The sequence below is a fragment of the Patella vulgata genome, chromosome 8 (genome assembly GCF_932274485.2).
Source record: "Patella vulgata chromosome 8, xgPatVulg1.2, whole genome shotgun sequence".
Lineage (NCBI taxonomy): Eukaryota > Metazoa > Mollusca > Gastropoda > Patellidae > Patella > Patella vulgata.
In genome coordinates, this window is record NC_065886.2 from 22,369,969 (window position 1) to 22,387,067 (window position 17,099).

The 17,099-nt window shown below is 32.7% G+C and overlaps 1 protein-coding gene across 2 annotated transcripts in view; it reads right to left on the reverse strand.

Moving 5' to 3' along the window:
* LOC126829393 (serine/threonine-protein kinase SIK3) overlaps positions 1-17,099 on the reverse strand; it is a 68,415-nt gene that overhangs the window by 11,357 nt on the left and 39,959 nt on the right. For both annotated transcript variants that reach the window (XM_050559213.2, XM_050559214.1), the window contains exons 4-13: positions 11,740-11,901; positions 11,372-11,496; positions 9,842-9,965; positions 5,634-5,869; positions 3,732-3,891; positions 2,863-3,005; positions 1,822-2,137; positions 1,016-1,137; positions 442-560; positions 73-224 (exon numbers count right to left, since the gene is read on the reverse strand). In XM_050559213.2, coding sequence (XP_050415170.1) covers positions 73-224; positions 442-560; positions 1,016-1,137; positions 1,822-2,137; positions 2,863-3,005; positions 3,732-3,891; positions 5,634-5,869; positions 9,842-9,965; positions 11,372-11,496; positions 11,740-11,901 — 1,659 coding nt within the window. The remainder of the gene's footprint in view (positions 1-72; positions 225-441; positions 561-1,015; positions 1,138-1,821; positions 2,138-2,862; positions 3,006-3,731; positions 3,892-5,633; positions 5,870-9,841; positions 9,966-11,371; positions 11,497-11,739; positions 11,902-17,099) is intronic.

A 17,099-nucleotide genomic window follows, 5' to 3' on the forward strand; every position in this document is an offset into this window, starting at 1 on the left:
TGAATCAAGTGTGGATTAAACCATAGCTTGAGCCCCCATGGAAGTTTTTTTTTCATAATAAACATAACATACTTGGTCGTTCTTGTGGAGAGAGAAGCCCTCCGCTACGTCGAGCTCTGATTGGTTGAAGTGATAATTTCTGCTGAAGTTCGTCTGGAATTTCATTAACTGGATTCGCCACTGCTAAAGTATGACGTTTGGACCAACCTCGATTAGCTAAATATCTACAAAACACATACATAAAATAGTTAAAGGAAATTTAAAAGTAATGAATCACCATACTAAATGACATGTGTAATTGAGGGCAAAGTGTCCTGGAGGCTGGAGTACTTGAAGCCATGTTTCTGTCTAAATTTCAAGACAACAGTGGCAATCAGGTAACATATATGTAAGAATAAAGGATGCAACATGATTGAGGCTGTTATATTTATGATATCATACCTGGAAACTGCGTCTGGATCTGGCTCCTGGTCTGATCCGCAATCTTCAGCCTCCTCCACTGTTATAGAGTTCTGTAACGATGGTGTTGGAAGTGGAATGCCTGTAGGTGACAGTGTGGACTAAAAGATAAACAGATGACTTCATAACTCACATAACTCACAGAATTTTCATTTAAAATTAAACAAAAGACAAGGTGGACATGGTTCGATAAAATATTTTTCTTAGAGGCATTTAACATGTGTATCAACACATTCCAAAATATCCAGTCAATCCCATGTATTTTTGAAATAATGTTACAGCAAAATTTTGAGTAGTTCAAAGAAAATTGCATTGCCCTGGTTCTGGAGTAGGACCACTTTAGTGAAAAATTTGAACTATTTTTCATTACACTTACAGATATCATAATGAAGAGCTAGTTTACCATCTTTATATTCATATCTCACATACATGTATCTTAAATATTATCTATTTCTGAAAGACCTAATGGAATGTTGTTTTAAATTCATTCACATTTAATTACATTTTTATTATAGAAATAACCAGTTACCAATGTTTACAATATGATGGTACTTACAGATGAAAGTGCTTCATGACTGCCAAGTTGACTGTCCATATAAGCTTGACGATGAAATTGTTGTGAAAAGAGATGTATATTTGCACCACCATCAGACGCCCTTCGACTCAGAGTATTACCAGCTGTAAATACAAAAATACGAAGATCAGATAACAGCAAATCAATCATATATTATATAAAGTTTATTATATTTTTAATCAGTGAATCACACTTCTTCACTTTATATAGCCTATCAGAAGATTCTTTGATTTGGATTATTAATTTCTTGAAAAAATTTGCTTATTTTCAAGGGCCATGTCAGAATAATGGTTAAATATAAAGATCAAGATCTTGTACAATAAGAAAACTTTTAATAAAAACCACATTGATCTAAAATTAATCAAATCCATCCACTATAACTGAAGTTACCAGCATCTAATGTTTACATCTTTTTTTATATGTCTAAGACAAATAAAATAATAATAATTCTGCTAACAGTTTTATTAAAGCCAAAACATTCTTCATGAACGTTTTGTATGTATATAAAATAACACACTTTATCTTGTTAAATTTTCATTTTGGAAGATTGAGCAGAATTGATTCGTTCACCTCTTCAGGTTTAATTGAGGCTAAAGTTATCGAAAACACACAGAGAAACTGGCATCATAAAGATTGTCAATTTTATTTTTGACCAAAATCAAAGAGGGAGTTATGTGTTAAATTTTCTGGATAAAAAAGACTAATCAATTAGAAGTTTTACTAGCATTCATTAATAGTTGAAATTTAATAAAATAACTCTAATTCTAAAGCTATTCCGGTCAACTTACCTCCTCCCATCAATGATGGTGGTTGTAGTAGATTGTTACTGTCTTGTATAGTTAGACTGTGTGGAGGGAGGGTGTTTGTTAGTGGAAGATTATTAGCAGGAGGACTATTAGGCCAACCCTGTAGTGTGAGGAAGAGATTAGGCTGTTGTTGCGCCAAAATGGGCTGATTATTAGCTAGTTTAGCTCGGACATCTTCTGGGGGTTCTAGACGTGAATCTCCAACCCCAACAGTATGTCGTCTCATTGCCAGATAACGAGCTAACGCTTCAGGTGATGGTTCCTCGTCTGAATCAGACTGATTACTGTCTTCAGGTTGCTGAAAAAACAATAAATATAATGTAAATATAATCTTTGAATGGCATTTAGTAATTGAGACATGAAAAGAAATGAAATGGAGTATAACGTCCTACTTTTCTGCTCCGACTGGGCTACTGAAGATGGGCATACAATATACAGTCCACTATGAGGGAAATTCAACCTGGACATCTTTGCTACAGCCTACTCTTATATTGAGTTTAATTGAGACATGATCAAATAACAAACTTTTTAAACCATAGTAATTGTTGTTCCATAAATAGTGTTTTATTTGATAATATAGGTATAGATATTTGTAAGATACAGTTTGATCATGCTCATTCTACCTCATTAATCTCCCACTTTCTATATGTCTCACATTCTATATGTTTCACAGTCTAAAATTCTATATGTCTCACATTCTATATGTTTCAGAGACTATCACATTCTCTAGAGTTTTCACAGTCGAAAATTCGGTATGTCTCACATTCTAATTGCTTTTCAGTCTAAAATTCTATATGCCTCACATTCTATAGTTGCTACAGTCGAAAATTCTTTGTCTCACATTCTATATGTTTTACAGTCTAAAATTCTATATGTCTCACATTCTATATGGGTCACAGTTTAAATTTCTATATGTCTCACATACATAACAAACCTGTGATTGTATTCCATATAAATAGTTTTTGTGCTTTCAATGTAATTATTACAGCTATAAAGTATATGTTTATGAATATGTTTACTTACAGCTATTAAATGATTACTGTCATGAAGGAATTGCACTTTTGGAATGGTAGCACCAAGTAGAGAAGGAACGAGAGTGGTGGGAAGTGGTGGATGATGAGGGTGATTATGTCCATGGACTTCAACTGGTACTTCAACTCTCTCAACTATAAAACATACAAAATTACCAAATAATTCAAAACAAATTACCAAATAATTCAATTACAAAATTACCAAATAATTCAATAAAACAAACAAAATTAATAACATATAATTCAAAACAAATGTCCGCTTGCACGTAGGGGATCTTTAGCATTGGGAGGAAACAAAAGGACCCAGAGAAAACCAACATGGTTGGACAGGCGACTTCACTGTTTGTTGTGTACAAGTGGGGAATCAAAAACAAGGCACTTGACTCAATGACAGATCATATGGTCAAATGTGCAACATTCAGTTCCCCCCCCCCCCCCACCCCTTTTGTGCATATAGAGGATAAATTAATTTCATGACAGTTTATATTCTACAGCATGTGTTTTTTACTTAATACCAGCATAAATATTTACAATAACTAAAGTTGTAGATAAAAAAATAAATTGTCACAGTATTATTAATTTCTAATTAAAGGTGGTTACAAAATGGAGTTATCTCCCTTTCAATACTTATTATTATTATTGAGTATCTGACCTGGTCTAAATCAAAAGAGAACACAACAAATCAAATATGTTTAATGTTGTACTATTTTCTTGAGGTGTGAAAACAATAAATTAACTGCTACAATGTTTTTCACTGAATCTATTATGGGAGGTATCTTATCAAGCAGGATGGCCCTTTGATTAATACCAATTAACCCTTTTTTCATCAATTTTATTTAATAAGACATAAAATAAACTCACCCACTCCAGTTGTAATGCTCGAACGTCTTTCAGTTCGTGTAGCAATCGGAAGAATTGTGTAGGGAAGGCGATTAGAAAGCATTTTAGGATGTTTACGATATTTTTCAAGCAGCAGATGATAGATGGCACTATGATGATCATAACAACGGTCTTCAACAGACTACAAAATAAATATACAGAAATATTAGTTAAATTTCATCTCTACATTGTTAAATATAAAAATGCTCTAATTGTTCTTCACTGCTTTAGCCCTATTAATCTAGAAGTTAAAGATACATTATGTAAGATTAAGATAAGGTGCTGAGTGCTGACCATTCTTGCTATAATAGCTCAACAATAGATAATGTAATATGAAAATATTGAAAATTTCATTCAAATTACTTCATTCTAAGCCAAGTTATCACTGTTTGTAGTTTTGACAAGATGTGTGCACTGTGGTAACCAGGGCACTGGTATATTCGAGACTTAGTCCCGCTTTCCCATTTTTAAATTAAATTTTTAAATGGAGAAACCGTTCTAATCTTGTTAAAATCTTGAGTATCCGATGCCATCATGTTTTGTTAATAAATGTCTAATTAATATTTTAGATAACATTTTAGGCCTAAAGAAAGACCTGCAATAGGCAGATGTAGCTCTTGCATAGTGTATGTTTAAAAGTAGTGACATGTTGCAAAAGCATAAGTATGGTCTTTATGCACATCATCATCACTGGCTGCATTCAACACAAGCTGCTGTTGGTTAGACAAAGCACTTTTACTCATAACAATGAAGATCACTGAGTCTCATGCGATATATCATCTTTGTGTTAAGGTTATTTCTGTAAAGTTCAGGTTAACAATATGATTACCATGTACAACCATTTAACCCAGGCTAATTAAAAGACTGTGTACTGTATATTTTATTGGACAGGTAATATTAATTTACTTCAAACCAGGCTGAAATCTGGTTAATTGATTGATTAATTGGTAAATATCCATGCTGTGCGTCTGTCAGGCCTAGAGGTGCGACGAGTGCACTTGGAGTTTGTAATCTTATTTCATAACAAATTTACTATCTTCATTAACTAAAATCTTTGGATATGAACTTTAATTGTGAACTTAGCAAATAAACAGTGTTAACAGGTAATCTAGAATAACAAGCCCTGCCTCATATACATCACCTATATCATACGACCAGTATTACCAAGTATGTAAGAAGATAGGTTGCCAGGCAACAGAACATATACCCACAGTCAACAAGACTTGTTGCATATTTTTACTTTTTTTGGTAATGAAGCATTTATAATACACTAAAATCTGATTATTAGTAACAACTCATCAATTAATTATCAGAAAATTATTAGAATTTCTTTGTCCCATGTACAAAACATTTAATATCATGGATTTAGCTGTTCAAGCTATCAAAATTCATTGAAAATCAATATACTTGGTCGTCTTAAACTCTGTGTATCAATCCAAAGTCAATCGAAACGATTATATATAGACGTAAACATGATGCATAAATATAAAATCAATCAAAATGATAATTATGGTCTCTAAAGCATCCACAAAATTTTTCAAAGTGATCAAGGACCATAAATCTGGCAGTAATTATCGGAAATCATTGAAAATCAATAGGATTCTTCATCCAATGACCTTAAACACCGTGTATAAGTCAATCGGCTATTAACTTTAGCCTCTAGAGTGCCCACAAGGTTTTTCAAAGTGACCAAGGGCCATAACTCTGGCAGTAATTATTGGAAATTGGTGAAAATCAATAGGCTGCTTCGTCTCATGATCTTAAACACTGTGTATAAATTTAAAGTCAATCGGATATCAACGGATGGACGGGGGCGACAACAATATACGAACACATTTCAATGAGCTTTAACACAAATAATTAAGCTGTCTGTGTGATTCATACCTTAACAGTTCTTTCCCTGTCCATTCCTAACGTCTCCATATAATCTAATATCTGTTCACTTGTTTCCCCGACATCCGATTCATGATCTGTGAACAGGTTATACTGTGATACAAGTTCACTAAAATCCTCTCCATCTTCCTCCCTACTACCCATCCACGTATGATGAATGATTTTATCCATGTGGAATCGTTTAGAGGGTTCAACTACCAACATACCTCGTATTAATGACTCACAATCTGTAACAAGATAAATATATTCTTTCATATAAATTATTGGATAATTAAGGTATACACATCGACTATATTGTATTCACGATACATAATATCCTAAAATATACAAATACGCGTTAACTTTCCTCTCTTTATGTCCCAATTCACATTTTTTCACAAAATTGAATCTAAAGCTTGACAATAAATAGAGAGAGTGAAATGGGGGTTTAACGTCCACTCGATACAAACTAGGTTCAATTTTATTTTAATAATTCACTTGGGTGTAGGGGTCTTTTGCGGGGGGAGGAAAACAGAGGACCCAGAGAAAAACTGATGAGGTTGGACAAGTGTACCTACTCCTTGTCAGGTACAAGCGGGGAAACAAAACCATGTCACTCAACTCAATGACAGACCTTATGATGTAATGTTCACGTGTTAACCATTCGGTCACCCAACTGCCCTTGACAATAAATAAGGCATGGATGTATGCAGGTATACAACAAGTTACACAACTCTCACTGAATCAGAATCTAAGTGCTACAAAGTCTTGGCTAATCAAATTGTTTATCACTCTGGTTAACTTAAGCAGAAAATGTTCATAATCCAAATTTTCATGGTATTGCTGTAATGAAACTATACAGCAAGTGTCCAAGGCATTGACCAATGAAATTGCTTATCTCTGCCTAGCTCATCATAGCGTTTAGTCACGGTATTTAGCCAATAAATACTAACACCAAGTTTGAAATTGTTCAATTAGAAGCAGAGTTTTAGTGTCCCATAAAGTTTAACGGACAGACAAACTATTTGTTCGAAAGGTTAGGGGATAATAAATATTGAGCACACATTGAGTCACCGACATATTTGATAATAATCAATTAAAGTTGAAGGTTTTTCTTTTTTTAAGCGTGAAAATAAGCCACCTGACTATTTTCATTGATACGTCACATACAAATATAACTTCCCTTTCCATGTCTATCTACCACATGCTACTTTTAAATTTAGTACATAAAGTTCACCATCAAATGGGGCCCACTATCCAGTCGACTATAAAAGTTCCTCGGGTTGGACCAGAAATATTTTTCTTTGAACTATAAGCATATAAATCTTATTGCATAAATCTACTTTGAAAAAAAAATAAATCTTCATTTTTTTCTTTTGCAATTCACATTGCAACAGAGCATTGATGTAGCAGGATTGACAAAATGTACTTAAATTGATATTAAAACATTTGTACTGTTAAATAACCCCAGAAAAAGCATTATTTTTGTTCATTAAGTCAGTATTTAGGTGTCTCTGGCCAAAAAAATAAAATTATGTCCAAAGTGTGGGTGTGGCTATATGCCTGTCGAAGTACATGTACACACCACGGCACAAGAGTTTAATAGACTCTAACTATAAACCCTATTACACTGCGTCACAAAATGGATATCAATTTATTTTTTAGTTTATTTGAATATTTCTATTTCCTGATGCAATCCCACATTAAATAAATACTATACTCATTATAGGAAAATAAATACAAATACAATTTAACACCAACACCTGATGCCTTAGTGCTACAAATAACGGCCACACCTATGTGTATATATGTACATTTACGCCCCTACTTGGGTATCAGGGTGTATCAATGTCATGTATGCCTTGAGACAGAAACACCCAATAATGTCAACTACATGTTGGTGTATTACATGTTAGCTATTTTAAATTTAAATAGATTCCTATGTTACAGATTAACATTTGATAAAAGAACAGTTAATATTCTTGATTCTGCAATCTTTTGTAATATAAAGGGAGCATAAACCTTAAAATGCTAGTTAATTAATTAGTAACACCGTGTTACAGACAAGTCAATATATGAGTAAGTCAAATCAATTAAGGCCTGGATTAGAGTATATTCAAAACTATTTTTGGTCTTTGTCTAGCCTGTCAACAATTAAGATTGGCTGAAACTTTAGTAGCCAGGTTGCTATAATTATGGTTTTTTTTCTCGTTAAATTCAGTAATATTATTAATAAAAGTTTTGTGTTTTATGTATTTATGTATCTTCTTTGCGGACAAATTCGGTATTTTGCTTCCACTAAATTTTATTTCTGGGTATGCCCTCAGAAATAAACAGAATTAAGAGATAACAGAATGAAAAATACTACATCTGATATAATCCACAACATTTAATACAAGTATACTACTATCAAATTAAATTGATAACAATATACAAATATATTATAAACCATTGTTATTAAATAACCACAGAAATAGTAATATCCATTAATCGTGTCATAAGTATACATTGACCTTTTAATAAACTCTTACCTACATGTACATGTATTTGAATAATTGACATATATTAAACATGATATAATATCTTTATTATACCCCATATTTAGAATTACCTTAACTGATAAATTAAAATTCTAATTAAGTATAAATTTACATCTATAGCAACTAAAAATATTTTTGATTGACAAAAATATAAACGTGGTCATAAATGGAAGTATGTAATAGACATAGGCTTATATTAATAAATCCTGATTTATTATCAATCTATATCAGTACTCATCTTGGTTATTATTAAGGTCTTTTAGAATTCAGTGCCTATTTTTATCATAAAAATATTCCAATAACTACTGATGCGTAGACAAGTGTTTAAAAGCACAATAGAAAAACGAATAATGAAGTAATACCGTTATAAAGTATGACATCAGAACACGCAAAGAATGGAATTACTCTGACGTCACTGTTAAGTATTTGATCGACCATAAATAGCCTTTTCATAGCTAATCAATATTAGGTTATTGTAACCTTGATACAATATGGAGGTTCTCTCTCGTAAGCTTTTTACATCCAAGCACTTCATTATTACGTAATTTATTTCATACAGAATTTAAACAAACACGTTTTATGCCTCGTCACTACCTAAAGTGTTAAAAAATATCAAATTTCAACGGTCAGAGTCCATATTCAGTTGGTGGTAGTCAATAAAGCGATTAAGTTTTGCTGACATTTCTGGAGTTGTGTGATTACTTTTGGTACTCTTATCTTTGAATTTTTTTTTTATATTGCTATATCATAATCCAACAATATCTGAACACTTAGATCTAGGTCTATATACAATGTATATTAAAGTTCTATAAAATAGGTTCAGAATATTTGACTCTATATCTGACTAGTTAGTCATTTAATTTGGATAATAAATTTGATGTGGAATAAATCTTCTAGAAGTTCAAAACTAACAGTTTGGAACATTAGCAGATGTATCTGTATCAACACCTTACTTTAAAAGTGTCTCAGGTGTAAAATATTTTTATATAAAATCACTAATATAAAATTACTTTTATAAGTAACCGTGACACTGAAACTGTCTTCAAACAATCATGTTTCATAAGATAACAGCGTGACCTAATGATATTAGGTGAAAACTAACACATAATTAACAATTCTCTGTTTCTAGGCAATTGATAAAATGCTATATGTAGCAGTAATCAGTTTATTAACACCTACTTTTATATACAAAGTATTTCTTGTGTGACAAACCAAGTTTTCAAAACAAGTGCAAAGTAAGGTTATGATTTATAATTCAACGTAAGCAAAAAATGTTCATTATTGAACTTTATCAAGGTATTGATAAAGTAGGAGGGTTGCCGCGGTCAGTGCTGAAGCCTTAGATGCGAGTCTGAGTGTAGTGGCCGTGGGTGCCAATCTTAGTGGTAGTAGCAAATATTCTATTCCTGACAGACACTCAGACAGACACTTGCTTACCCTAAGCAGACAATGCTCGGCATGGAAGTTAGGCGAAATATTCAACTAACGAAAATCTGCATGCTTGAACATTCTTCCTGAATTGTGTTCCAAAAGGTGTGACAGACAGACGGGCAGCTGCTTAACCTAAGCAGAAAAAGCTCCTCTGATTTTACTTACATGTACAGACAACACACCCGTAAGGGCATCGGTACACTGTTGGTTTGTTTGGTTTATAATTCATTAGCAAAAAAAACTACTTACCAGTCGACATAAAAAATGGAATGCGATATTTTCCACTGAGTACCCTGGCTCGAAGACTTTGTAATGTACTACCATCAAATGGTAAAGCACCACATACTAAGACATATAACACTACTCCAAGACTCTGTATATAAAATATATAATAATACACTAAAGCATCGAATCAGTAGAGTTAAGGTAAAAGTTAATTAAATGTAAGAAAAGTTAATCGATCTACAGAAGTACGAAAATTTTTGAAAACATACTGTTAAAGTTGTTGACTGTCATTGAATTCCTAGCAAACTACAATATTACTCAGGTCAAAATAGTTTAACCCCCCAAAAATTGCTACGAAAGGTTTCTCGACTGATTCTGGCAGGGTTTAGTGTACTGTATAACATACTAAAAGTTTACCAAAGTAGGACCCCCGGAAAAGTGTTTTTTCAAGATGGCATCGAAGATGGCCACCGAAATGTCTTAATGATCATAACTACAGTATGTAACTATCGACTCAAATTTGATGATCTTGGGGTCTATTCTTAGGTTTTTGGGGGCAAAGAACACATTAAGATCATTAAAAATGATGTTGGCCTATTATGTTGAGGGGGTATTTTACATAATATATTGACCTGACTATATTGTGAAAGTTGAATCTATAAAAGGAATATCAGTCGGATAATGTTTCAATTTGTTTAGAATTTACCAAGATATTTTGAATTGAAAATATCCCAACATTCAGCATCCTCTGTAGATGATATAAACAACCGATAAGTATTGGGTAAAATATTTTGAAGGAATTCTTTTTAATCCGATTGAATCTAAACCAGGATATCTTGGTTTTGTTTTCTTAATTACGTAAATCAAATACATGTAGGGTTGGGAGATGATGAAAAAAGAATATTGTGATAATGATTTATCAAATATCACGATAAACAATATTATCGTGATAATTTATACATGTGTCTTAAGAAGTTAAATTTTGAATACTTGGGCTGAAAATTGTCGGCTTGATGTCAGATTATTGTTGCTAACAGTGGTAGATGCCATGATGGAGATTTACCCTCGACCAGCTGGTATTTAATAATGTTATTTTTTACTGATGAATTTAATTCTATCAATAGAATGTCATAGGAGATGATATAGCATATGTATTATCATGAATATTGGGACACGATAATTATCATATCACAATAATTTTGGTTATCACGATATACCGGTTTTTCGATATTTTTAAGCAAGTCCGATCTGATAAAATCGCTGATGATTTTATCACCCTAAAATCAAACTGTGTCCATTTTAGAGCTCATAAAGCCATGACAAATAAAAAAATGGGAGATTTTGTTTAAAATATTCAAATGATGATCAGTATCTTTAACAAATCAATTCATTGTCAAAGATGAAAAGAGACTAATTTGCATGTCTCGAGGACCCATATGGAGAAACAAACTGTATTTAAAACTAATCTGTATTTGGTCTTGGGTTTCTAAGCTTACTGTAATCTTTGTGAGATTAATGAGAATAATTAGTTAAAGACAGTAATAATAATCTTACCCAAATATCCACTTTAGGAGCATTGTATTCTTTGCCTTCAAATAATTCAGGAGCTGCGTATGGTGGACTACCACACCACGTTTTTAATTTACCATTACAAGAGAAATAATTACTAAAACCAAAATCTACCAAAAAAATAAATATATATCAAGTTTAAAACTCAATTCCCCCCCCCCCATTCTTTCATGGCAAATAATTGGTTAATTACTTTGTTGGGGCCTTTTTTTTCTCAGTTCTGTAGGCAAACACTTAAAATGCCCAGTAAATATGTGTACATCATTTTGAGACCAATGTGCTTATTTTTTAAAAATAAAACTTGAAAAGAGCCACAGTGGTTACATATAGTTGAATAAAACGACCAAATGTACCTGCTATTTTAATATTGAGATTAGCATCTAAAAGAAGATTTTCTGCTTTAAGATCGCGATGTACCACCTGACGACTGTGACAGTACGCTACTGCAGCTACGATCTGCTTAAACTTCTTTCTAGCCTCTTTTTCATTCATACGACCATGTGCTACCAAATGATCTGAAAGATAAAATGATTTTATAATAAAATAGTAATTTATAGTAAATCAGTTTTTCACTGACACTTTCTGACACATTCAAACATCCAGGGGGGGTTGGATGGCCGAATGGTTAGCACGCGCGTGCTGTATCATACGGTCTGTCACTGAGTCAACTGGCGGTGTTTTGATTCCCCGGTTGTACGTGACAAGGAGTAGGGTCGCCTGTCCAACCTCATGGGTTTTCTACGGGTCCTCCAGTTTCCTCCCACTGCTAAAGACACCTAAGCGCAAGTGAATTATTGAAATAAAATTGAACCATATGTTAGTCACGAAATGACCTAGTTTGTGTCGAGTGGACGTTAAACCCCATTTCTCTCTCTCTCTCTCTTAAACATCCAGACTCTCAATCTAATCTTAATTGACTTGGATGATTATGGCCACATGATTACATTACAATAAACACATATATAAAACTGTGTAAAAAAACAAGATGAATAGCCTTCATACAGTTTAATTAAGATAAAAGATGAAAAGGTCTTCCTGCTTTACTGATCTATGTGATTGCATTTGTGTGTATTGTGGTAGCTCATAGACATGAGGTTAGAAATGATTCTACTGTATAGGAATTTTCTTTGATTGGCATTTAGTAATTGAACATACATGTATTAATTGAACATGCATGTATTAACACAAGGTACAATTTTATGGATATCCAATTACTGAGTTTAATACTAAAGATGAGAGATTCCTTGTCAGAAATGACGCTTAGTATTAAATTCAGTAATTGTGATTTGTAGTGGATTATGAGCCAATTTACTACATAACTTTCCTTCACAACTTAACGATTAAATGGATAATCGAGACTATGCTGTTTATTGTACTGACTTTAGTAATGATGATCAAGGCTAGCCGGAAATTTCAACCGCTTAGTTCTCGGTTCACATTGGATCAATTTGAATGAAATTTACAGCAAATTGCCATTACGTTATCTAGTTTTTAATTATTATAGTGAGAACTGCCAACTCTTTATCGAATCTCTCATAATGTATCTTTAAGAAAACAAAATGAAAATATCAATGGTAGACAATTTCCCCACCCTTAATTCAATTGGATTAAAAAGATGCCCTGCAAAAGACTTAAGCAAAGATTATAGGTTTTGAACATTTTCCACAGAGGATGTCGATCGTTGACAAATTTTATATTCATCTTAACAATGCAAAAAAAATACTGAACAGGATAAAATCATACTGGAAGGATATTGCTTTTAGTGTTTCAAATTTCACAATATTGTAGTACACACAGGTTTAAAATAACGATGAGAGAGTTTATGAATATCTTTATCTCTAAGTTCAGAAAAGGCACCATCACCTAATTGGATTAAAGAATCAAAATCAGAAAACATTAAAAACAAAACAGAAGTTTGCTTTGTTTTGGTAATTGTGAAGATTGTTCATAACCCTTCCCTTTAAAAGACGAGTTTAGCAAGACTTGAGGCATTACTAATTTGTTCTTTTATCTGTAGCAGGCTTGTGAAGTGAAGACGTGGTTTGGGCATGACTCGAGGTGATGTAGAAAGTGTGAGGTTTTTGTAGGCAACTGTCTGTATCTAATATAGCCGTACATGTATATAACGTTAATGTCAAGACCTTCATTGTTTACAGTTTTCTACCATTTTTTTTTCTTCAAGTCAGTAATTTATAAATCACTGTGAGCTTACTGTGTATTGTTAAAGGTTTTCTTTCTTATTTCCCATCTAAAATTCATATGATCTTACTACTTTGTGTCCTAATAGAAAGGAAGGCAATGGAATGGGGTTTTATTTCTCATCAACACAATACATTGGTTTTTTAACGCGCATGGTAATGTGTACATGGGTGGACCTTGTTTTTTTGTATCATCCCAACAACTGGGCAGACTTTCAAGCCTTGCCAGGAGCCAATTAAGTAAAGCCAGGTCTGAAAAATACCAGTTGTTCTCGATTCAAACCTGGGATATTCTAATCAAGACTCCAGTCTCCTAAAACAAAGGTAGAGCTGAATCTTTCGCACTCCTTGTTGCACCTGAAATCAAATTTTTATTATCACCTTATCCGATGATATAGCTCTGTTTCCCCATGTTTTAAGAAATTTTCGACTACAAAGTACAAAAGAAAAATGTAACACTCTTAGAACTCTCCTTCAATTATAAAGTCTTCTGAAAAGTTTTTTTTAGGAGATTTACTTTTTTCGTCGTCTTTGAGTGAAGTGCTGTCTTATTCATGGTGTTTCGGATTATGGGGGTTAAATCACATTTGTAATTGATGCACTAAATTTATTCAAAAAAATTAATACATGGTGTATATGATAAAATGGCAGCTAATGACAAGTACCATGCACAAGCAAAAATGTATCAATAATCATTCAACTTTCTAGAAAGGCAATGACAATTGATTCCTACTGTAAAGGGTTCTTTTACGTGCACACAAATGTGTATACAGAACCTTATCTTTTTTTTAATTACGTTCCAACAATAATATGTACATGTAGATGCTATCCTTGCCAGGCCCTTCGTCCTGAGCACTAACAAGGGGGAACCACCCTGGAAAATCCTGGAGAACTATCTCTGCCAAAACTAGAATCGAACCTCTGACCTCTTGGTTAGTGAGCCAGGATCCTACTCACTGAGCTACCACGGCTCCCATTCTAGAAAGGCAATAAAAATGCCCTTTAGAGGGTACGTTACTTGTTACTTCCAGGGTTCTTAATCCATTTTGAAATGAACCGGCCAGAATTGGGTCAAATGAGGTTCCGGTAGGAAATGGGTTTTAAAATTATAAGCTTCCATTCCCATTAATATAACTTCAACAAAAATAATTCTTGGTAATATGTTATGGAGAGTTTTGTATTCTAATGTATGTGATTACCCAAAAAATAACGACAAATAGGTACACCTTTTGAAAATTTTCCACATTTAATTCACGTACCAGCTTGAAGGTCACGTCTAATATTCCTGAATAAATTACTGTCTTCGTTTATTCGATGAAACGTTCGTGTTTCATCAGTCGATGATCTAAAATATTAGCATTTTTCTACGATTGTCATGAGTATCAGATGCTGTAGCCAAAAAAAGCTGATACAGCACCATGGCATTTCTTCATACAACAATTTGTAATTTTTTATCTATCACATAACTTGCAGAAGTTTTTATTCACTCGCCCATGATAGATGATAGACAAACGGCACAATTGTCACGTGACAATCATAATTGAAATTGCTTTAAAATAAAATTCTGTACGATTATGATATAGCCTTCAATAAAAACAACAATATTTTTAAAATTAAGCCTTTGTCAGAATGTGTATAAAAAAATCTTAACGGTAAACGCTATTTAAAACTGGTTTATTGACAAATTTCAATCAATTTGGCATTGAAGATTCTATTGGGAAAATATATTATTAATTACTGTTTCTCGGTGTATTTGGGAATTAGGGAATTATATTCAATGAAGATTTAAATTTACCTAACAACTGGTCAGTGAATCCATCAATGTATGATCCAGTTATTATTTTAATATCTACGGCTACCTGCAATTCATATGGCGCATGGAAAACACTTGATTGGCAAACCATGCGGAGATCGTCTTCTTTCGTCACGTAGGTTATTTTTACAAAAGCAGTTTACTGAACATGTTATGAATAATCAGCAAGCTTGTTTTGTTTTTTACCAGATCATCAAAATTGCCGTTAAATGTGCTAATTAGGCTACTCCGATTTTGAAGGCGTTGATTGGCTTCTTAATTAACAAGTAATAATTAACACGTTGTAATTTAGCCGAAAGTAGATTGATTTATGATACCATAGTGGCTGATTTATTGTTTTACCAATCAACAAAATACAGCCAATTAAGAACACTGGTTACTACCAATTTTGACTTTTTTCTTTTACCATTACTTTTTATCCTGAGCCAAACAAATTTAAGGAAAGGGGTATTGAAATGGGCTCTGTCTGTCCATCCATTTTTTTATATCATGAGCAAGTTTAAAGAACTATTCAATTTAACTTTATGAAACTTTGCACACACATTAACCTATTGCAGTAGTTTTGTCTTTTGCCAAGTTGAACTTTCTTAGTTGAAATATTTTTGTGTTTGCATAGAAACAAATTTAACAAGTCATGTGTAAGGGTGCCCAATGTTAATATATGACCAAGAGAAATTTTTCAAATGTTTTCTGTTCTTTGAAATTTGGCTATTGTACAGAGATGAAAGGACTGTTGTCTTGTGTTTTACCATTTCTACTATATAAATACTAGTGTTTATAAGAGTAGGGTTCACTAGCTGTGGGCTAATTTTATTGATTAAGAACCTGTGATTTCTAGTACATCAATAGCAAATAAACAACATGCCTTTGTGATTTGTGTCTAATGATTTATACACTACATGTAATTATGTTGGAGCACATATAAACAAGTCCATCAGCACGAATATATGTTCCACATTGTACCATTCACAGGTCATTTGATTGATCAACCACTAAGAATTAGTGGTGGGTAAATCCTTGGGACCTCTAATCAGTACAGGAGGACAACACACCACACAAGACCTTTTGACATAATTATGACACCTATATGGTCTCCCTGAAAGTCTAAGAATTCCACTTCAATAAAACTTGATAACCAGGAACCAGTTGAGTTGTAATTTAGGAAAGGTTAATAGAAGTACAAAGTACAATGTAAAACAAAAGAGTGTGTATTAACTTTTCTGATTACTTGCCAATAATGAACTGATAATGCTCATTATGAATATGTATTACAAAAAACTGTAGACGGACAAGAGCGTCAACAATATTATGTGGACGTATAAAAAGACCTCCACTCAACCCTCCTGTGTTACACTAAAACCAATAATATACTGTTCAAGTGAGATCACATACATGTATACTATACCAGTGTTGAAACCTTTTTTACTCATCTCTTTTATAAAAAAATATGCAAAGAATTTAATAAAAAAGAAACAAAAAAATATTATAAGCTTAACTAGTAAGAATAAAAAAAACTTTAAAATTAATTATCATTTATTTGCAAGAAATAAATCTATCAATAAAAAATGTGACCTTTTCAAAAGCTTTCACAGACTTGCACTTAAAGCTGAATTTATTTTGGGAAGCTTGTTGAAAAGTTATCTAAAATAAAAAGGCTAATCATATACACAAATTTTGAATGGTTATATCATTGATTTCACAT